At 25.8% G+C, this 24,577-nt stretch overlaps 3 protein-coding genes across 3 annotated transcripts; 2 read left to right on the top strand and 1 right to left on the bottom strand.

The window, feature by feature from the left end:
• The first annotated feature begins 307 nt into the window (after positions 1–307).
• On the top strand, positions 308–2,842 carry LOC113547875. Its single transcript, XM_026948431.1, has 2 exons — positions 308–1,788; positions 2,260–2,842. Exons 1-2 carry the CDS (start codon positions 1,150–1,152, stop codon positions 2,503–2,505), a joined length of 885 nt encoding a protein of 294 aa, XP_026804232.1. The 5' UTR covers positions 308–1,149; the 3' UTR covers positions 2,506–2,842.
• A 148-nt stretch (positions 2,843–2,990) lies between these two features.
• LOC113547874 (50S ribosomal protein L20) lies at positions 2,991–6,648 on the bottom strand. Its single transcript, XM_026948430.1, has 4 exons — positions 6,378–6,648; positions 6,088–6,198; positions 3,326–3,469; positions 2,991–3,213 (listed from the first exon to the last, which is right to left on the bottom strand). The coding sequence occupies exons 1-4, from the start codon at positions 6,462–6,464 to the stop codon at positions 3,106–3,108; spliced, it is 450 nt and encodes a 149-aa protein (XP_026804231.1). The 5' UTR covers positions 6,465–6,648; the 3' UTR covers positions 2,991–3,105.
• A 487-nt stretch (positions 6,649–7,135) lies between these two features.
• Positions 7,136–22,072, top strand: LOC113561291 (putative uncharacterized protein DDB_G0282133). Its single transcript, XM_026967626.1, has 9 exons — positions 7,136–7,492; positions 12,345–12,764; positions 12,903–12,936; positions 15,767–15,812; positions 15,927–16,060; positions 17,309–17,595; positions 17,665–17,745; positions 17,806–18,038; positions 18,095–22,072. The coding sequence occupies exons 2-9, from the start codon at positions 12,405–12,407 to the stop codon at positions 21,870–21,872; spliced, it is 4,953 nt and encodes a 1,650-aa protein (XP_026823427.1). The 5' UTR covers positions 7,136–7,492; positions 12,345–12,404; the 3' UTR covers positions 21,873–22,072.
• The last annotated feature ends 2,505 nt before the right edge of the window (positions 22,073–24,577 follow it).

Below are 24,577 nucleotides of genomic sequence, written 5' to 3'. Positions count from 1 at the left end.
GTTATGCATACATGATAAATTATTTAGTATCTAGCCTTAAATAATATCTATGATTTGCCTTAATAGTAAATATTTTAATTAACTTTCCGTTCAACTATAAACCAGTGGTTTATATAGGTTTTTATAATTTTCTATTGTAAATTGTAATATTACAATAGAGCAGATATAACAGTCAATATATTTTATTATTAATAATTTATAGATAAATAAATAAACAACAATCTATATGCATAGCCATAATAGTTTATAACTATTTTTCTATTTATCCAAGAAAGCAATTTGTTTATTGTGTTACCACGTATGATAAAATTACCAATTTTTATTGAGGAAATTCGGTAGTGAAGTAATTTTGACATTTCAAATTTATTACGACATAATATATTGTGGTATACAATGCTACCATCCACTAAAAATTCTACAGGTAAAAATCTAATTTTTTTTTATAAATTATAACCGTTACGTATGTCTTACAATTGCAGAAAATTATGGAAAAAGTTTAAGTATAGGTATAGACGATATTATGGTAGGTACCTCTTGTATGTTGTCATCTACACTTGAGTAGGAGGAAAAAATACGGATAATATGTCAAGGTACAATTAAAAACCGAGGAAGTTGTTCTGTTGTATTAAGTAGGTAGGTACTTAGTATCCTATGCAATGCAACAATGGATGTGTCGATGTAAAGATGAGTATTACCAAATAAATCTCTGCTAACGCATGTCTGATTATTTTACATTAGGTAGGTATATCATTATTGTTTACTACGCGTTTGACTGAGTTTCATAATATTAATTCAACGAATATTTCTATTTATTTCTGGTTGAGTCACTATAAAATAAGTCATCCATACTCGTGTCACATGACATATATATTAGGGACCAAACAGTCAGTGAGTTTTTTAACAATCACATATAGCTGATTATTACCGTCTGTTCAAGTATCAACAACCTCAACAACCGTTATTTACAAATATATTATCCGGCTAATATTGTATATTAGATATAATATACATCTAACACGTTTTTACATGCTATATTATAATGCCTTATTAATTACCTATTTTTAGGTGGCAACCGAACATTTAATAACTAGCAAAAATATTGATTTCAATAAATATATAGGTAGGTACTTTCACTAGAAATAAATAACTATGTTATGCGGCACTCGAGAAAAACCTTTACCGATATTAAAAAAAAAATGGAGACCCGCCAAAGAATGTGATCGAACAACATTGCTGGCTATTCGTCGTCCAACAGCCGTATCGAAATTCAGAGATAGTGTACCACGCCCCAATTATCGGCCACTAAAAAACTATCTTCCGTCATGGGAATCCAGAAAATTCGATGAAAAAATTCCAATGTATCATGGATACACTCCATCTGGTCCAATTGTCTTCCATAGAGGACTTATGGGAAAGGATCCTTTTCATTCAGATAATAAATTAAGTTTTTTATTAAACAACTCGTATGACATATCACACAGATATAACCCATTACACGATCCGCATTTAAAACACTGGGTAAATTCACCAATCAATCGAAAATTTCTGGAAAAACAAGGACTCATTACTGAAGACAAGGATGTGATTTGCAGCTTAAGAGAATACAACGAATACAGAAGATTTTTATTACGCGTATACAATGATTCAATAACACGTGAAATAAAACTTAAAAATGCAGAAAATGAGGATCGTGAAAAAATAGCTATTGCAAATTTTAATCATAGAAAAGAATTAATAAAGAAATTAAAACTTTTGAAGTATGAAAAGTCAAAAAATAAATCAAAAAATGTAAGTTTAATGGTACCTAATATTATAAATTATAATAGTGAATCACCTAATCCAGGTTACTTTAAAAAATTGCAAATATATAATATTGCTAATACTAATGTTATAATATTTAAATTAATACATTTTTTGAAATTTATTTTTTAATATTAATTTTTGCTAAATTAGTGAAAGTTGTAGATGAAAAGATACATTTTAATGCAACTTAGTAATTTACATAATATATTTTAACTTATGAAATACCTATTACGAGGTTAATGATTTTTATGTAATTTTTGTCAATTAATAATGATAAGATACATCATAGTTTCATTATAAATGTTTATAGTAACTTTAACAATTTTGAATATATTAATTATTATTACTATTATTAATTATTATTGGAAAAAAATTGATTTTTCAATTCTTAATGAAAGAAATTATACATTATTATAATATATAATCAATGATAATATGTATTTAAATATTATACAGGGGACAAGTAAAAGAAACCATGTTAAGTCTTTTTGTAAACCTTCAAATAAAGAAAGAAAACTACCATTTAAGAAAATTGAAACATATACTGTATTTGGATCCGGCTTGGGTGGTGTAATTGACCAAAACAAGTACAAACGTACCTTTATAAAAGGTTCCCCAAATGATTACTATTTATTGGGATTATTTGATAATTTTTTTAAACAACCAACAGACGTAAAACCAACTGTGAAACAATTACAATAGAAATCATTTGAGAAACTTTTTATAAAGGGTATAAGTGCTAATAAACCAGATTAATTATTTTAAAAAAGACCAAAAAATTTACAAATATAATAACTACAATAATATAATATAAAAATATATTATAACAACAAACACCTATTACTTAAATTATTGAATTTGTTTACTATGAAATCTAAATCAACTTTTTAGCAGTTATTTATTCTATAAAAAGAAAATTTTGATTTTATCCAGAAATAACATAAAAGGACTAAGATATTTAGGCCTCTGCCATGTAATTTTTGAAGGATGCCTATTGCCTAGGCATGCCACCGTAAATTGGAAAGTAATAGTATCATAGTTCCACCTAAGTTTTAATTCCAAAAGAAGAAAGGTACATCCCCCTATGCATGTCTGTGGTTATAATACTACCACAATATATTGTCTGTATTTTAATAATTTAATATTCAATAAATTGTTAAGATAATAATTGATTATAAAATGGTAAGTTAGTTTTTACAAATAACATTTATTTATGTTTCTACAAAATTTCTTAAGGATTTTTCTTAATATTATATCGATATTTCTTAATGATTCATTTAAAAAATACAATATAAAACAAAATTATTTTTTCAATAAACCTCTAGTGACTACATTTGTTGGCTTGTCGTATTTTTCAGTGCCTGGTAAATTATAATCGATTGATACAGATTTTGCTAGATCAGACAGTGCCTAAAAAAAAAGAAATTATTAATTTACTTATTTCAATTCTTTGAAACAAATAATACTAAACTATAATAAGTAGCTAGTACAAATTATTGTATAAAAAATAAGTTACTCTTACTTTAAAAGAATTAGGTTCCCAAATAGCTAAATCAGCTAAAACTTTCTTGTTCAACTGAATATCACATTTTGATAAACTATCCTTGAAATTATTTATTTCTATTCCATGTTCTTCACACCCAGCATTAATGCGAGTGTTCCATAACTAAAATATTAAAATTTAAAATTAGATTTGAAAAAATATAATACTTAATAAAATATTAATTAAAATATCTTAGTTTTAATGTGTTTCAAATATTATACTGTCTATCTAACATTAAATTGCCACAACAAATCAATATTAAGAACTATTATAAAATCTGTATTCAGAAAGTGTCAATTGGTTTCAAATATTGTTAGAGATAATTATTTGGCTAGTACAAAAATTTATTTATAAATTTAAATTATAAAATATTTACATGATAGCTTAGAATTTTTTTGAGAATTGTATAATAACTCTAATGTCATTCTTTTTAAAGTTAACTTATTGGTTATTATAAATATTTTGCTATTATAATATATTAATTATTTTAGTATTATTATTATTATTATTACTTATACATTATTAAATTACATAGCTTATCTATACATTATAAATTATTTCAATTACTTAAAAAAACTACAATCATTCATCACTTTACCATAAAATCGTAAAACTAACTTATAGACAAAACTATACAAGCATTTTGGTTAAACAAATGAGAACATTTAAAAATACATTTTCATCTTTAATATAGAAATAGTGTAACTCAAAAAGTTTGATTATTAATTTATTTTTGTTATCATTATACAACAACACAGAAGATAAATTATTTAGTTTATAAATTTAGGTTAGAACTCAAGACATCTACAAACAAAATGTCACTTATAACATAATAAAAATTATGATAAAAAGAAAATAATAGGTATTACTATTTTAACTTTTAATATATTTTTATAAATATTAACTTAATCAACTTGTTAATATATTATTATTTATTTTTAGTTTATTTAAAAATGAAAGTAAACAATACCAACATGAAAATATTGCTTATTATTATTAATTTTCACTGACTGTATCTGAACATTTTCGTAAAACATAATTTACTAATTTAGTTTAATTAACTAATATATTTACTTAAAAATTGCATTAAATTAATTAACCATATTTTCACTTTAATTAATTTAAGTAAAAACTACTAAATTCCAACTATATACTAGTAAAATTGAAATAGTTTTTCTATTCATTATACCTAACAGTGGTGTTAATAAGGGGTAATGAAGGATAGCATCAGCAATCCTTTTCCAAATTTTTCTATTTGTTTCTTAAGGTATTTTATTTTTATTTTTATTTCGAACAATTTACTACCCCAGTGATTTTTTATAAACAATGCCACAGATATATAATAATCTTAATTCATGACAAGAAAGACATTATAGTTAATTTGCTAATTAATTTAGCAAGATCGGGTTATTAATTGAGAAAATCTCTTTGGCATCAGGTGTAATACTAATAACTAATTACTTTAATTTAAGTTGGGTTGTTATATTTTTTGAACTTAAAATATTTCTTTTTTTATGAAATTAAAAACATTATGATTTAATGGAACAAATCCATAATTCAGTATTTTTTTTTTTTTGTCAAGTTTTGTACTGTTGTTTTAATTTAATTTAAATTGTATTCATGATAAAAGCAAAACACTATATTTCAATAAAGTCGCAGCTTGGAATTAAATACATTTATTTATTATATTATTTTATTATTACTACTTAAAACAAAAGGTAATTGACAAAATATTATATTATTATTTATTACCTCGTTATTTTACTATCAATATTATATAATTTAATTTAATTTACAATAATGTCTGCCATATATAGTGTCAATAATTATTTTTTTGAGAATATAAATCTTTATAATAATATTCATCTATAAATTAATTAGGAAAATAACTTTTAAAGACATTTTTTATTTAAATAAAAAAACCTATGCTATTCATTTGCATTTTTACTATTGTTCCTTAAACATTGGTATCATAAAGAACATAATATATCAGCATTAATGAAAATCAAATTGCTACTTTTAATTTAGTTATCATGTTAGTTTTATAGACTTTTTTATCATATTTTTACTACAGTTTATTTATAAGTAATACTAGAGGAAATGTACTTATTATCATATTTGTAAGAAATATTTTAATACTAAAATAGCTATAACTCACTTTAAAATAGTATCAATAAAAGCATATGACATGTCCCAGATCAGTGTTTCCCAAACTCTTTTTTGAGCTGTCCCAGTAATTAATATTTTTACTCTTCATGACCCACAAAAATATTTTACATTTATCATTGTGTAAAAAAAAGGCAAAATAAAACACATTTGAATGTCCACATAAAATTTTATAATAAAATTGAAGCGTTGATTTGTAAGAACAGAACAGTGTGATAATTAAAATATTTTAGTTATTAATTATATCAAATTATCGAACAAAATGATAAATAATAAAATTTAATATGAGAATTTTATTAAATTCTGTGACCCGGTATTATATTTTTATGGCCCGGTAGTGGGTCTCAGCCCATTATTTGGGAAATTCTGTCCTAGATAATATTCTTACTTTTAAGTTCGATTATAGGTAAATTGACTCTAATATTAAAACTAATATCATAAAATGTATTATGCTAATTCTATGATATACATTAGTAAAATAGAGAAATCATATGCAAATCAATGTCCTCTTAAGTGTAGGTTTTAAGCAACAGTTATAGGTATACTGTACTTGTTTTACATGTTTTGTAGCTTACATCGATCATATCACTTTTTCGCACTGTCCGCCCAATTGTTGCAAATTGAAGAGCACGGTGAACTGCCTTAATAGCAATTGAATAGCAATTTCTTCGACGACCGGAAAAGTGCTAAAAATATAATATGTATAAAATATTATTATAACTTATGGAGAAAGGGGAATACTATACTGAAAATATGTTATATTTTATTAATCACTAGACCTCGCTGGGATTTTTAAATGAGAATTATTCATAATCAAATAAGGCTCATAGATATAAATGATAGGATATTTTTAAACATTATTTACAGCAGCAATTTTGAAAATTTTCCTTTTTCTCCAAAACTCGTCAGGGCCTCTACTTCTGATCATCATCATTGCCGTTGTAAAAACCATTGTAAATTATAAACAAAAATCAACGAGTAACTACAAGAAACAGTAGTATTATATTTAAGATCATTAATTTATCAGCGGCGATTAACCGGCGTATTTATAATACACAAATTTTTATTTTTGACTAAAGAGAGTAAAAGAAAAAGAAAAAATATAACCACAGTAAACACCGATGAAACTAAAATATTAATATTTCGGCACATGACATGATAAAAGATAATATTATATTTATCTGATAATTTTATCATAATATAATCACGAGTTCTACCCATATACCAGGTCTACCATGGTTTCTACCAAATATAAGTAACAGTCAGCTGTTGATATGGTTTACATTGCACGTGCGTATAGTTCGTTGTGATTACTGATTATACGCCTCGGGAAACTCGACGTGCTTCGAAGCACGGACTAAGAATAGATAGAATACGGGTAGGAATTGGTGATCGGTACCGTACTACCACAGAACAATATGAGTTCGGATCACGATTTAAGATAATTATTATTTATCTTAAATCGTGGTTCAGATAGCGCCATAAGTGCCAAGTGGTTTTACAAGTTTATAGGTTGTTTATAGAGTATTAAACATAACATTGGTCTTTGGTCCAACTTTGAATTTGGTGAACGGACGGGCGGTGATGTGGGTCCAATGATTTAAGGTTTTATCGGTTTTAAGCACGACTAAAATAATATTAATTACTATTAGTTTTAAATTTTTATTTTCGGTCCGGCTACGTATTTTAAAATTATAAAATCGTGTTCTAAACTAATCTGACCGTTTTTAGCTTTTATTATTATACAACCGGGCCTCCAGACTACTTTAGTCCATGGGATTTCGGGAAAAGTGTCTTGACGACGTGACAGGTTTACCGCGCATCCACGCTTGCTGCGTACTATAACTATTTTTCGGTAGTTGATGTTCGGTTTTATTCGATCATTTCTAATCTCATCCTGTCGGCGACCATCGTAAGAGTGGTGCATCTACTCTAGTATACTCTACTCGTCTACTCTGCGTCTCTAGCCTTGGCTCTACTGTAAGTATATTAAGTTTAAGTGTTTATTTTTTTTTTTTTAAATCCTAACTCCTAACAACCGTACGCTCCGCAGTCGTAAGACGTAAATTAATAATTGACATATTATAAAATAATAATAGTTAAATAGGTAGTTAACGATTTTGTAATAATTAAATTATTAAACACTATACAACAGTAGGTTAACTAAATAGTCTATTTGTACAGTCGACAAAGGTCACAACGCACTCAAGGCACGTGTGTGCCGCCATTGTCATCGTGAGTTTGTTTGTCGCATAAATAGTAGAATAATGTTTTACATCGTAGGTAGATGAAGGTTCAATACAACTATCGCAAGTAAATGCACAGACTGATATTGTATAATTTGTATCTAATTGACATTGTTTTGATCATTGGTTTATCGTCGTTGTTTTGATTGATCGTCTTGAAGAATGCCCGTGAGATGGAATCACCCGAGTCCACAATTTAAATTTGTTTTGGTCTCGAAATTGATAATGCAGTTGTGGAGTTGGGATGGTCAAGACCGACAATGCACGTAATTAATCATAGACATTATGCACGGTGGCGTCGGTTTTGGTAAATCCTTTACAATCGTTGATAATACTAAATATCATCGATCACATTAGAGTTGGAAAAAACCGCTTTTTATATTTTATTTATTATAAACACAATTTTTTTTCTCTTAGAGCGTAATTTCCTTATGTTATGTTGTCTCCATATTTTTAACTTCCAATATTAAAAATGTGTGCAGTAGAATCCAATTTAGGCCATTGACTTTAATATTAGTCAATTTACCTATTATAAAACTTTTTGGTTGGAATATTATTTAGATAGTGTATCTCTTGAAATTTTATTAATATTATAATTCTAATGAGAGTTGTATGAGTTTTTCAAGTTGTAATATTTTACATAGCTCTAACTCACTTTATAATGAGAATATTAATAAATTATATAGAATATTCTAGATCAGCATTTCTCTACCTTTTTAGTCTCATATGTATAAAATATGTTCAATCACTTTGGGACACTCCTTCCTATCTATATTAAGTATAAATTTGTATCATATTGTTGGGAAAGCCAAATTTTGAACGAAAGGTTCATTTTGTAAATCGGTGTTTTATTATTTTTGACGACTGCAACCCCCAGCCAAGGCAATCGCGATCCCCAGGTTAAAAAACGCTGTTCTAGATAATATTCTGAGTTTGATAATAGATAAATTGATTAATATATTTAAACTAACAGCTCCTGAACACAAATTATCTATGTTACATGTTAGAAAGATGGAAAAAACACATGCTGGTACAATGTCCTCTTAAATCAGGCATGTCAAACTCAAAGTATCAATTGGGCCAAAAATATTGAATAATTTACTACACCACACATAAAAAAATAAAATATTTTATACAAATTTTTCAATTTTATTTTATATGTTTACAAACACAGCAGGTAAAGCTAAATAAAAAAATTAACATTAACATTTAACAATTCTTTAATAATCTAAGATAAGTTGTGACACAACATTAATATTTAACTAATACATTTTAAGTAAAATTTTACTTTTTTTTGTTCATTGATATTGGTAGCCACGGGCCACAAAAAATAAGTCGAGGGCCGCGTGTTTCACATGCTTGTCTTAAATTAACTATATGGAACATTAAAATTTAATCAAATTAGATTATATTTTATTATATTAAATAAATAGAGATTTAATATTTATTTTAAAAATAAAAATTGTATTTAATATAAATGTAGATACATGTAAATTGTTTAAAAAAAAATTTTTTTTTTGAACCATAAAAATATAATTTTCACATTCAATTTTTATATAGTATCCTACCCCAATTTCGTATTTTTTATTTGCAAACATGTTCTTTCTATTTACATTTATAGATTTAATACACTTAGGTATTGAATTCTCATTAAATTGGTAAATTTAAATTAATGTCTTGTAGATAGATAATTATTAATTCTAATAATATTTAAAATATTAATTTAGTTTTAACAGTGTAATAAACTCTAATATTATATCTTATATCTATTTTTCTTGTAAGTTTGTTAAATTTAGAATTACCAGATTATACTTTCCTAAACCCAGACCATTTTGTATGGATATTAATATAAAAATATAATATTTATTTTTTTGATCATTATATTTTTGTATAATGAATTATGTATGCAATAATATACAAAAACCTATTATTCATTTTATTTATAAATTATGGTTTACATGCATTTTCAAATCAAATTTGATGGCTAAGGTCAGTAAAAAAATGTATTTCTATGATATTTGATAGTTTATCTAAAATTTAATATTTAAGGGTTGTTTTGTTAATCTATGCATGCTCTTGCCAGAATACCAAGTTAAACAAAAAATACTGTGATCAAAAAGACATTGTGCTGTTAGCTGTTATAACATTAGGTAATACTATATCTTATAGTATTGATTATAATTATATAATAGGTTCCATTAATTTTTACTTTTTAAGCAGTTTTACAGTTTTTGATGAATTTTAAAATGTAAGGTTATATAAACAAAAAAGTTTTAATTTGACTAAGTCTTATTTGAATATTATATCTCAATTCGCATCAGCTTATGTGTCATCTTGCCTCTGTCAGCTGCAGTGGCAGCCTAAACAGGTGGCAATCCATGACTATACCCTTATAGCCATTACCCGATTGAGCTTCTAAAATATATTATTTTAAATGTTCATAAACAATTTAGTTTGTAGATATTAATCATGGTAGGTATTGTGTTATTTTAAAAATAATAATTACCATGTGATAAAATACTATATATATAATATTATAAATCAATAAACAACAGATAAACCGAGAGATAGTATTTTACCCTGTATTTTACGCCAATTTTATTACCTGTAATTTGCACCACATCTAATAATTAATTTCAGTAATTTGCACCATGACAGAAAACGAAATAGAATATGTAATCTGTGTCACACTTTTAACTTCAATTGTTGGAATTTAAGTATACCTATATACATTTATTTATTATAACATTATATAGCTGAATTTTATACATTGGAATTATACTTATTTAATACTTTTTTTTAATTACTTTTAATAATTTTCTAGAAATGTATAACTAAAAATTAACTTGATTGATAAATGATTAAAAATACAATAATATGTTATTTTGTAAAAAAAAAATTGTTTAGCTATTTAAAAGTAGCACAAATTACAATTTAAATGAGGCGAATAATGGCGCAAATTACAATTTTTGAAGGTACAAAATGGTGCAGATTATATAATGTCCTTTTATTTAGTTTTATGTGATGCAAACTACCACCTAAAAAAAGTGGCGCAAATTACCAAATAAATTTTCAAATGTGGCGCAAATTACATACGCCAGTAAGATAAATTAAATTAGGTATCTTTAAAAAGGCCCATAACCATTTGCTTTTGGTCTCATTGATTAGGAGCCCTTTTAAATTCCAGCCGACCAAATGAAATGAACCCAAGCTACCACTGGTTAGCTGATACCTGTATGTTTTTATTTGGTACCTAATATACTCATAAATATATGACATATTCAATGGCTATTTTAGATTAAAATAGTACCCTAAACTATTTTATTAGATTTATTTTAATATCTTATTAAAATAGAAAATAAAATATTATAAAACTTTATAAATTATAATAACATATATATATATGTTTGTATACAATGCTCGATATTTTCAAGATATGTGGATAATTATATACAAAAACTAAACATTGTATACAATGGCCTGACTTATAGTGCCAAGTAGAAAAATGAATAAGCTTGTATCTCCATGATTCACATTTTTAACCACAAGTGCAATGATTATAGCCTTGGCATTCTAGGTTGTAAAACACACTAGCTACTTCCCTAAGTAACAACTGAATGTTGGGTATATCATCAAAACTAACAAACTGTTCCTTTCAAATTATATACTGATTTCTACTGTAAAATAATGTTTTAGTTTACTTTTGGTTGTACCTAATTTGTAATTTTCCACTGCAAACAAATGTAATAATACTAATAATTATTATTCATTAGTGAAAAATTATGTTAATAACAATACATTTATTGCTTATATGCCTGATATTATTACTCCCAAAATCAATCGTAAGTCACTTCAAGTTCTGTCAACGCTTGGTACTTACTTTTATTTTTACTTGATTATTAAATTATACTTCACTTAGTTCACATCAATAAAAATTATTTTCTATGATGAGGTACTGAAATAAAATTAATATACATTAGTACCTACGTGTTATACACAATGATCGCATCAGTTTTAGCGTTTTAGGTATACAATGACCAGTCTATATGGGAAATAAATATTTATAGTTTACATTGCTCCAATATTACGTGCATTGTGTACAATGACCAATTTTTCTACTTGGACCATAACATATATATGTATATTTTAATTTATCCAAAAGTTTTTTAATTTGTTCTAAAATGATGTAAGTATGTTTGTGCTTACAGATTACTTTACTAATTTCCTATTTCTAAAAATATTTCTAATAACTATTTTAAGATTACTACAAAGTTATGAGTGTTATGACATATATATTCTCCACGGACTAAGGTATAATGGACTGAAAACACAAACAAGAAGGCAGGTGATCAAGAGTTAGGCCACCTAAGGTTTAGGAGAACTTTATATTTTCATCTAATTTACATAATGCCTATAGGTAGTCCTTGACGCATGTTTGAGTTTCCAGGACATTCTGTCTGAGTTAACTCAGTGATATTAACGTGTTTCTTAAAAGATAAATTTAAATATGTCATGCATTAATAATTTTTAACTTAATATTTATAATAACCTGTAAACATATTTTTTATGCATATTTTTTTTTTCAGATTTTCTTACCTCAAGTAATTCAATATTTTTTTAATGACAAAAAAGGATCAATTATTAAAATGGACACTACAATAAAAGAAACCTCTAACAACAATCAGACCAATACTACATCAACTGAAGATAGCTCGGACAGAATATTTAATGATGATATTGAGAAGCCAAAAATATCATCCAGTACATTAATACAAATTAAAATGAAAACAAATTTTAGTGGAAAAGCTTTTGACACAGTTATAAATAATATCAAGGCAGAAAATTCTTCACTTTTTAATGACGAAAATAGTGATTTAGAAGATCTTATCAATATACCTTCTAAACCTATTGACACCAAAGATAAAAATCAACAACTAAAAGTAATGTGTAATGTAGCTTCTACATCTAATGAAAAGAATGTAAATATTTCTAAATCAAATTCACAGGTAACTATCCTAACTTATTTAATTGGCTTTAAAAATATATTAATAATATTAGTTAATTTACCTAACTGCATTATATACTCATATTAATTTTTTTAATACAGATTTGTACACTTTTATCTTATTTTTTTTTTTATGTAGGTTCTTACAGATACAGATCCAAAATTAGTTAAGAGTAAGTGTTTTTTTAAAATCATTACCTACATTTTTTTTTCTTTTTATTAGCATTTTATTCTTTTAGTAGCTTCCAATAAACTTTTATATTTATCCCTGTTTAAGTAATCTTCTAATCATATTGATTCATCAATAGTTCTAATATCTATTTTCGTTTTATCCAATTGTTGTTGAAGTCTCATACGGTCCTTTCCCAGACAAATTTTTAATCATTTGGAGATGGCCACTAGATTAATTGGAAAAGCAAAATAAAAATATGTTTGATTCAGAAATAGTATTAGAAAAAATATAAAAAAGATATGACGATAGACGCATGAACTAAACACAGACTGAATACTATTATACAACATATTATTATAATACTGTTATCGTTACCGTCGTGTTTGACACAACCATTAATCATCAAAATAAACCCAACATAGTTATCACATAATATAAAATTAAACTTATTATTTCTACATTCATAATAACATTTATAATTTATTTATCAATTTATTAATTTTAATTAATAATTTATCAATTATTTGGAATCGTATAATAAAGCATTAATTTTTTTTTAATAAAAATATCCATCAGTTCTTGGAAAAAAATGCGTTTATTGTGTTCATATGCATATTTAGGTAGTAAACAACATGTAAATTAAATTCAAAATTCTAAAGAAATTAAACATTTTTCAGGTAATTCAAATTATATTCATTTTTAATTTTCTTTTTCTTTATCTGATAAATTGTACGTATTTACAAATTAAAAATTAAAAAATTTCACTAATACTTTTTAATTAAATTTTTCATAATCTGTTATAGACTATACTACATAGTAGTTTCTTATTTTTATAGATAGCGATTAATTTTTAAATTAACAATTAAATCAACTTGTTCCTTTAAAAAAGGAATGAATGTGAACACATTTTTTTATATACATTGATCATGAACATTTATGAGTTAAGTTTTTAATTAAACTTTCCAAACATTCAAATACTCATAGAAAATTATTTTTATATTTTTCATCTCATAGTTAACTGTTCCATTTAAATAAATACGACAAACATATCTATTTAAAAGTGTGTTTATTTTTAATAATATGCGTAAAAAAAAAAATAATTACGAAATATTTTTTCCGCTATAAATATTATTTTCGACAACAATAAAATATTAATATCTTTGTAGTTTATATAATAAAGTCATCACTTGTTTCGCTTAATATCTAAAACAGCAAGAAATACTATTTTACTCTATGTTTATTAGTCCTTCCAATGACCAGCAGTAACAAAATATCTAAATGAAAAAAACAGTGGTACTGTCGCGGTAAAGCTATTGCATAGACATTTTGTAGTTATGTATCATGTAATTATAATTATTTTTGATCGCGGCGCCCGAAAACCGTCCATCACTACGTCAGGCCCGCAATAAAAGCTATACAAGAGCATAATAAACATAACAATCTTGTCACAAAATAAAATAGGTAAAACCATAGATTACATCAGTGTCATAGTAACGGGGGGGGGGCAAAGTGGGCACTTGCCTCCCTCCCAACCTCTTCTGAAAATTAACTTTTAAATAAAATTTGGCAATTTAAAAAAACTGTATATTTTTAAATTTTTAATGTTGTTGAATTGATAAATATATGTATGTAATTATTATTGTTAAGAGTAATTTTGAAAGTTTGTAAAACAATTTACCACAGTAAATTTTAGTATTTACTTAAAAATAATATTTTTTTTTTAAATAAAATGTGTAAGAAGTTCTATATTCTATCATTTATTTTATTATTTTCAGTTACTGAAATGAATTACTAATTTATTACTACCTATATACTTGTGTATTTGACTTAATATAATCCATGATTCTTATGAACAGGGCTCGGGTCTTAAAGAATTTGTTTATTTTTATGGATTGACTTAAAATGTAGCAGATTGCTATGGAAGTGTATGTCATGTTGCAACATGTTCAATCATGAAATTTGAGTGTTTTTTTTTTTTCAATTTTTTTGATCAATTTTTCTATTTTTTATAGTTTTTTCAGAAGATCCCTCTGAAAATCTATAAACAATAAGTCAACATTTTGAAAGTGAAGTTTGATTTTATTATAATATAAAGATTTTTTTTTTTTGATATTTTAGTTAAAAACTTTTCCTAATCGTTTTGTTTTAATATTTTTTTGTAATATTTAATTATATTACTTTTAGCACAGTTACAAATTATGTTTTTTGATTAAATATAAGTTTTTTAAATGCTTATTTGAGTGCTTATAATTATGTTTTTAAGCACTTATTTTAATGATTTTAAGTGCTACAAGTCTCGAGCCCTGATTATGAACAATTTTGAAATTTTGCCGCTCTCCTTCCCACCCAACTAAAATTCCTAGCTACGCCACTGGATTAAATATACTATATATTGAATCTATGATACTAAATAGTATACTATTTCAGGAATTCTCAATTAGTTTTAATTTTCGTCTATAATATTTTCAAAAATCAAGTAAATAGTGACGCAACGTGTTTTTATACTTTTAAATTTAGATTTGAGATGGGACGCACTGTCAGTGCGGCACTGGTAAAAATATTATCGTATTTCTCCATCAGGATACACTGATTCGATTTGCCGTGTAGTTGTCAGATCCCTCATCTTAGCGATTACGCTTACGCCGCTACGGTCTCGCTTTTTCATTACGAAAAATTAATGTTTAGTTGCCACGCTAGCCCGCGAAAATATTTAGTATCTTATTTCGCTGATTAATTAGCGGATCTCGATTATTACATTTTTATCATTTTATATAACAAGATTAGTTTCAAACATGTAATTTTATATACAAGGTATTTATATTTTTGTATAGGTAAAATTACAAGGATGCGTACAAGTTCTGGTTCAACTGCAATAATGTAAGTATATTTAAATTTTATTATTGTCTTTTAAGTTATAGATTATATCTTTATAGTAATTATAGTTGTGATAATCTGTGTATCTAAAATAGTATGTTGTTTTGATATTTTCAGGCAGTTATCTAAATCAACACCACATATTTGCCAAAAATGTTGTTTATGGTGTAAGAAAGCTTTTCGAGTACTTGACAATCCTTTTCATATTAGTCGGATTCGAAGTATTGACAAACAAAATGAATATTTAAAAAGTAAGTGTTAAGGTTCTTTTAAAAATATTTATAATATTTATGTACATCTTATTTTTTGATTATTGTTTTAAATTTTTTTTTTCTTATTTTCCTAACAAAATGTTTTGTATAGTGTTTATAACATGATATGTGTGCTTATAGCTAACATATCCATTATCTTTTTTCATTTTGTGCCACATATTTTTCAATTGTAACCCAATTATATTTATTTATCTTAATTATAGACAATAGCTGCTATATGTTATTTTTATTAAATGAATCATAATAATGTAATACTGGGTGATTCTTTAATCATGAACCACTCATTATTTCAAAAAGTATTCATGTTTTTGAAAACATTTTTTTACATAGTTTCAAGTTAGAAAACATTTAAATAAAAAATTTAATTTTTTTAAGTTTTTTACTTTTTCGAATGACAACATAGTTTTAATTTCATATTCCAAGCGGAATATTTTTCTAGGGAATTTTGATACATGAAAATCAAATTTAGGGCGAGTACTTTATGAGTTATACATATTTAAAGTTTAAACAAGCAGAGTAGTGGACAAACATTTTGTGGGGTTATACTATAGGTACTCAAAACTTAAAATACTTATAACTCATAAACTACTCGACCTAAATTCAATTTTTATATATCAAAATACTCAGAAAAATTTTCTACTTTGGAATATGAAATTAAAACTATGTTGTCATTCAAAAAAGTAAAAAACTTAAAAAATTGTTTTCAATAACATGAATACTTTTTGAAATAATGAGTAGTTCATGATAAAAGAATTACTGTTAATAATATAAATGTTAGTTTCCAAATAAACAGATATAATAATAAATATTTTAAAGAAACATTACTACTAATTGCTTCTAATATTGAATCACTGTTATCTGTGATTAAATCTTTTCATTTTTTAGTGCATGCATATTTAGGTATTTTAAAGTGCTTGAACAGATATATTTTAATTGAGTAAAGATATAGAATAGTACATAACAGCTTATTGATATTATTTATTAAAGTAAATCATAAATAGTTTAAATGTTTATTAAATCTAAAAAAAACTTTTTGTGTACTCTTATATCTAAATATTTAATTTATTTATCTTTTATAAACTTCTAATAATCGATTTAGTACTGTGTCAAAGTCCCATCTGTTTTTTCCCTTAAATAATATTGATACATAAATAAGAAATACAATTATTATTATTATTTTCGTATTATGCTTCTACATATCTAAATTTAAATATTTAATGATTTTAGTTGAACCAACGTTAACTATTGATTCATGCCTCTGTGATTATTGTTGGAAATTTCTGGGAAAAGCTTATAGATCCAATATGGCTGAAAAAAAAGCAAACTATTCTGCTTCATTTTTAGAAAAAAGGGCTAGACTCATAGAACGATATCCTAAAAAAAATACATCCAAAAATAAATCTCAGTCAAGAAGATGTTCAATACATGTTTGCTCTAAAACTCATGTCCATAAAGTGTCTGTAGAACAATATAAAACAATTACACAAATATTATCAACATATGAATTTTTTAAAGTAAGTTAATATCATTAATATTTTTTTTCAATAAATTAAAATTAATATAATTATTTATTTTTATTTTAGTTTGTTTTTGTCTCTTCTCGGAAAACAACTCCAGAGTATTTGAAGTATCCCTTTTGTCTTTGCAGTGATGATTTAGCCATAGTAAATATACTTACAAAATATTTTTGTTGAATATATTTAAAATAATTGTTTTTTCTTTAGATTCTTGTAATATCACAATGTCAAATATGTGGTGAAAATCTAAAAGAACCTTTCAACACTGATGACTGGTTAATGTATGATTCATGGACTTGGAAATTGATTAACAATAAAATTCCTTTAATACTGCAATCCGGTATGTTCCTATGTGTGACTTGTAAAAAACACCTTTCTACAGAAAGTGGTGCTTTCCCGACTGTTGTATTGCCAAAATTATTGGATCATATCAACTTAATGTAAGACTTGTTTTATATAAATGTATTTATCTTTATTAAACTTAACTAAATTTCAGGAAAACACAGCGCTTAAAAGTTTTTGGACCACCACCATATAACTTATTTAATATATGTCAAGATTCAACATATGTAGAATCTCCCATTGTTGTTCCTAATATGATAAAACAAGAGAAACAAGAACATGATCGTTCAGAAATAAAAGTTAGTTTTTCTAATCCTTTAATTACTGCAATTTATCATTTTGAATATGGCGATGATGAAAATAATACAGAATCAATAACAAGCACTGCATTTTTTACACCAAAATTAGAACCAATAAATGAAGGACTTAATCCTGTAAAACTTGAAGAAGAAAATGTTCAAACTTGTATAGCTAATACAGACCCTAATATGAGTGGTACTGAAATAACAAACTCATTAACTAAGAGTGTTGATGATATAAAACCTGAAATCTTATCTGGTCAAAATTCATCAGAAAATTTATCTGAAAATAACGCCTTTACTGATATTTCAACGAATCATGTTGTAACTACCCATATAGATTATAATAAAGATTTGATACAATTTCATGTTAAAAATCAATTGAAAAATTTTGAAGACACGATATGTAAAAGTGAAAAGATTAATCAATATTCAGAAATTGCAAATGAATATCAAGTTGAAAATTTAGAAATTGGTGAAAAGGGATCAGATATTATTGATACATATTCATGTCAAGTTAGTAATAAACACAGCAAAATAGCAAATAATCAAAGTAAGCTAAAAATTGCTGATGTTTATTCTGAACAAGGAACTATATGTAGTGCTGACCAACATAAAAATAGCACAGATCTTGAAGATAATCAGTGTATGAATGTAATAAATACAATTAATAAAACTTCATATTTAAATGAGCCACATAAAGCAATAGTTAATCCTGTTTCGTTAAAGAGAAAATGTACAATTTCAAATGAAAGTGTAAAAAAACAAAGACTGAATGAAACCAACAATTCCTATGACAATAATTCCACTGGCAATAATACTACCAACAATAAAAATACTGCTCATCTAAGTACAAATTCATCATGTATTTTGAATACGAGTTCTGATTATAAGAATAAATATGTCCTAAATTCTGATTTTATTGGTGTTCAAGATCTCCCAAGTAATGTCGATGAAGATTTATTAATGCAACATAGTAATTCAATGAATACTTATGTGCCAAAATTATCTACAAATATGGTAAAAAATGTTCTATTAGACAATGATACATCTAATATTGAAACTATAACTATAACAGATTCTGAAAGTATAATACCTGATACTATTTTATCAGATCATGAAGTATTTTCTGAAAGTGAATATTCTTCTAATACTTCAGATTTCGAAGTAGAAGAAACAGATTTTTTGGTTATTTTGAATAATTTTGGAATAAAACCAGATCATAGAATAAAAACAGATAGTAAAATTGTACCTGATGGTAAAAAATCATCAGATAATGAAATTTCGTCAATTGATAAAAAGATATTAGAATTTAAAAAAAATACATATCTTTTAGATAAACTAAAAGATATAAATTGGGAAGTTGTGTGGTCTGATAGTGATTCTTCACTAGATGGGTCTGAATGTATGGATGTAACTGATGATGAAATTAAAACAACATCTGATGATAAAGAATCCCAATGTATAATTATATCCGATAATGAAGAGGAGTTCAAAAAAAAATCTACCTGCAATATTATGTCTGAGAAAAAGAATACTAGAATAGAATGTATGAGTATATCTGATAATGAAATTGAACCACTGCCTAATGACAAGGATTGCCAATCTATGATTATATCAGATGATGAAGAGGAATTCAAAAAAAAATCTACCTGCAATATTATGTCTGAAAAAAAGAATACTAGAATAGAATGTATGATTGTATCTGATAATGAAATTGAACCACTGCCTAATGACAAGGAATGCCAATCTATAATTATATCAGATGATGAAGAGGAATTCAAAAAAAAATCTACCTACAATGTTATGTCTGAGAAAAAGAATACTAGAATAGAATGTATGATTGTATCTGATAATGAAATTGAACCACTGTCTAATGACAAGGAATGCCAATCTATAATTATATCAGATGATGAAGAGGAATTCAAAAAAAAATCTACCTGCAATATTATGTCTGAAAAAAAGAATGCTAGAATAGAATGTATGAGTATATCTGATAATGAAATTGAACCACTGCCTAATGACAAGGAATGTCAATCTATAATTATATCAGATGATGAAGAGGAATTCAATAAAAAATCTACCTGCAATATTATGTCTGAGAAAAAGAATACTAGAATAGAATGTATGATTATATCTGATAATGAAATTGAACCACTGCCTAATGACAAGGAATGCCAATCTATGATTATATCAGATGATAAAAAGAAATTCAAAAAAAAATCTACCTGCAATATTATGTCTGAGAAAAAGAATGCTAGAATAGAATGTATGAGTATATCTGATAATGAAATTGAACCACTGCCTAATGACAAGGATTGCCAATCTATGATTACATCTGATAATGAAGAGGAATTCAAAAAAAAATCTACCTGCAATATTATGTCTGAGAAAAAGAATGCTAGAATAGAATGTATGAGTATATCTGATAATGAAATTGAACCACTGCCTAATGACAAGGAATGCCAATCTATGATTATATCAGATGATGAAGAGGAATTCAATAAAAAATCTACCTGCAATATTATGTCTGAGAAAAAGAATGCTAGAATAGAATGTATGATTATATATGATAATGAAATTGAACCATTGCCTAATGACAAGGATTGCCAATCTATGATTATATCAGATGATAAAAAGAAATTCAAAAAAAAATCTACCTGCAATATTATGTCTGAGAAAAAGAATGCTAGAATAGAATGTATGAGTATATCTGATAATGAAATTGAACCACTGCCTAATGACAAGGATTGCCAATCTATGATTACATCTGATAATGAAGAGAAATTCGATAATAGAAAATTATCTTCCTGCAACATTATGTCCAAGAATGAGATTGATAGAATAGAGTGTATATCTGATGATGAAATTAAATCACTATCTGGTGTTAAAGAATCCCAGCCTATAATTATATCTGATAGTGAAGAAGAATTCAATAATATAAAAGTATCAGATATTATAACAATATCAGACAGTCAAAATACAGTTAATCCACAAGCTTTAAAAACATTTAATACTAATAATTCAAAAATTAAGTCTGGTTATTTTGAATTTCCATGTTTAGAACATGGTGGTGAATATGGTGATAATGAACCTGACAATTCGCAAGACTATTTAGAAAGCGTGTATGCAGCAATAAAATACTTTTTTACCGAAGTTGGTGATCAATCGTTGAAAAATTTATATTCTCAAATAGGTAATGAAGCAGAGACACTTCTATATCTAATGGAAAACTTACGAATGCTTTACAGTGGGGAACTTGTTCTTTCTGAAAGCGCTGCCCCCATTGCTAAAGAATTTTATGATGAGCAAATGGGATCTTTATACAATTATTATGGCGATCCTAAAAACAATATCAATGCTTCAAAGCCATATATACACCCATCATCACGTCTACATCAGTACAGCAAACGATTATCACCTACTGTTGAACCACTTATCATCAAAGACATTACAACTGCTAATTCATCTATCCAAAATATTTCAAATGTTTCAATTGCTTCTCCAAATTATATTGCAGCAGACATGCGTTTATCTAAAGTAGTAGATAAATGTACTCCCATCAAAACTACAAAATCATTTCCTTTACATATTCCAGTATCTAAATCAAGAAATACCAGTTATACCAGCTAATATTGTATCCAAACCAAGAGATAATATCATACCAGCTAATATTGTATCCAAACCAAGAGATAATATAATACCAACTAATATTGTATCCAAACCAAGAGATAATATCATACCAGCTAATATTGTATCCAAACCAAGAGATAATATAATACCAGCTAATATTGTATCCAAACCAAGAGATAATATCATACCAGCTAATATTGTATTCAAACCAAGAGATATATCATACCAGCTAAAATTGTATCCATACCAAGAGATAATATCATACCAGCTAAAATTGTATCCATACCAAGAGATAATATTATACCAGCTAATATTGTATCCATACCAAGAGATATCATACCAGCTAAAATTGTATCCATACCAAAAAATAATGTCATACCAGCTAAAATTGTATCCATACCAAGAAATAATATACCAACTAATATTGTATCTCAATCGAGAGATAATATACCAACTAATATTGTATCCATACCAAGAGATAATATCATACCACCTTATATTGTATCCATACCAAGAGATAATATACCAACTAATATTATATCCATACCAAGAGATAATATCATACCAGCTAAAATTATATCCATACCAAGAGATAATATACCAGCTAATACTGTATCTAAATCAAGGGATAATATCATACCAGCTAAAATTATATCCATACCAAGAGATAATATTATACCAGCTAATGTTGTATCCATACCAAGAGATAATATTATACCAGCTAATATTGTATCTAAATCAAGAGATAATATCATTCCAGCTAAAATTATATCCATACCAAGAGATAATATACCAGCTAATACTGTATCTAAATCAAGGGATAACATTATTGCAGTAACTAATATTGTTTCTAAGTTTTCAACAACTCCCACAACATACACCAAGCCATTATCAAACAATGTATACTCCTGCATGCCAAATAGTAAACCGACATTAACACCATCATTAAACCATCAAAGTGAAATTAAAGTTCAATTACCATTTGCTATTAAGGTAAGAAAACCCGATAACACTAACGTTTATTATCACTCCCGATTTCTTCGGCCGCCACCACCAGCTATTCCACTGCCAACTGCAGTGAGATCATCAACCATGCACATAAAACCTCCAGTTCTCAAGCGAAAAAACCAAGATAATACATATTATAAAAAATGAATAATACATTTCAAATGGGTATAGTTAAATTTTATTTTGAACTACAATTATTTTTCTTGTAAATCAATAAATTATGAATTAAATCACAACATGCATTTTTAATTATTATGTAAGGCGAATAAATAAATTAAATTCAAACATTGAAAATATTAATGATATCACTTATATATATTATTTGTGTAGTTATACCTAATCTTAAATATTTTTTGTTGTCTTTATAATATGACGTGATGAATTACAATTTGTATAATTAGAGATCTATTATTATTATTTTTTTAATTTGAAAATGCTTAAAAATACTGATTTTTTTTTTAAACTTTCTTTTGCATTACAACTAAATTTATTATTGACTGATTCTATAACTAATTATATTATTTTTAATTATACTATGTAAGATAAACACAAAATTAAAAATTAATTTAATTTAAATATTCAATATAATCCATACTATTTGTGTAGCTATAATATAATAATAAATCCTGTTATCTATATAATATAAAATTAATTAACATTTATATCTATTTTACATCATTATTTACTTTCTTTTTTTAATGTTAACAATTTTTCAAAATGATAATAGATATTCATTCATTTATTATTAAAATTAATTGATAATATGTTCATTTATCACTGAACCTTGTAGTTTGTACCTACAACAACAACAACACGAACAAATGGCTTAATAAGAAAATGAATGAATAAGTACTAGTTATCCAATGAGCGCAGCGATAATAAAAATTATTGTCATTGTGGTCGTTTGGACCGTCTAGACAAAATTCTATTATTAAATACTATACCAAAGCTGGCAAAACTAGTCATTTTATTTTTGATGAGATAAAAATCTTTATGAATATAGTTAAGGGTATATTTAAAATAAAAAATAACTTAACTTTTAACTTGAATAAATTATTATTTACCTGAAATTTTATAACAGTTAATTTAATTTTTTTTTGTTTTTAAGATAAAATAATTGAAACTAGTTTAAAAAATTGATTAACTTGTCCAGCTTTGTTGGTGTTTACAGTTGTGAAGTTGTGGGTCATCCAAATGTACTTGTAAATATAAAATTTATTTAAATCACAGTAGATTAATCTACCTTGATTCAAATTATTCTATATTTGTTTATTGTTCAAAAGCGATTATCTTTAAAAATGTGTAAAAATATAACTAATTATGTTAATAATAATATAGATTTAAATAATTAAATAGCATAGACTTAAGTTTAAGTAATCTATTTAAATTTGACTTGGGAAGTTGGAAAAAATTTGGTGTAACACGTCTTGTGATAAATTGGATATAAGCAAATAATAATATGTATAATTGAGTTTCAATTTGATACTGGATCAGCTTTTACTATTAGTATGTTTATTAAAAGTACTATTATGTGTACCTACGTCTGTACCTAATAAGTAATTAGATTATATAATAAAATTATCATTATCTTCAACCTAGGTCATGTATATTCAATCATAAAATTTAAAAAATCACACGTTTTGGCTCTAGATAGGTTCTAAAGAATTCAGAAACTTACAAGCAGAGACGGCCTGGCC

Source organism: Rhopalosiphum maidis, chromosome 4 (assembly GCF_003676215.2).
Source record: "Rhopalosiphum maidis isolate BTI-1 chromosome 4, ASM367621v3, whole genome shotgun sequence".
In the NCBI taxonomy this organism is placed as follows: domain Eukaryota; kingdom Metazoa; phylum Arthropoda; class Insecta; order Hemiptera; family Aphididae; genus Rhopalosiphum; species Rhopalosiphum maidis.
This window is presented reverse-complemented; position numbering and strand designations above follow the sequence as displayed.

What these genes read in the sequence shown, in the direction of transcription:
- LOC113547875 (XM_026948431.1), top strand. Translation starts at nt 1,150, where the DNA reads ATGTTATGCGGCACTCGAGAAAAACCTTTACCGATATTAAAAAAAAAA. An exon ending in CAAAAAATAAATCAAAAAAT is followed by an intron (nt 1,789 to 2,259) that starts GTAAGTTTAATG and finishes AATATTATACAG; the next exon opens with GGGACAAGTAAAAGAAACCA.
- LOC113547874 (XM_026948430.1), bottom strand. Translation starts at nt 6,464, where the DNA reads ATGGTTTTTACAACGGCAATGATGATGATCAGAAGTAGAGGCCCTGAC. An exon ending in AAATTTTCAAAATTGCTGCT is followed by an intron (nt 6,199 to 6,377) that starts GTAAATAATGTT and finishes TTATATTTTTAG; the next exon opens with CACTTTTCCGGTCGTCGAAG. An exon ending in GGGAACCTAATTCTTTTAAA is followed by an intron (nt 3,214 to 3,325) that starts GTAAGAGTAACT and finishes CTTTTTTTTTAG; the next exon opens with GCACTGTCTGATCTAGCAAA.
- LOC113561291 (XM_026967626.1), top strand. Translation starts at nt 12,405, where the DNA reads ATGGACACTACAATAAAAGAAACCTCTAACAACAATCAGACCAATACT. An exon ending in TCTGGTTCAACTGCAATAAT is followed by an intron (nt 15,813 to 15,926) that starts GTAAGTATATTT and finishes TGATATTTTCAG; the next exon opens with GCAGTTATCTAAATCAACAC. An exon ending in CAACATATGAATTTTTTAAA is followed by an intron (nt 17,596 to 17,664) that starts GTAAGTTAATAT and finishes TTTTTATTTTAG; the next exon opens with TTTGTTTTTGTCTCTTCTCG.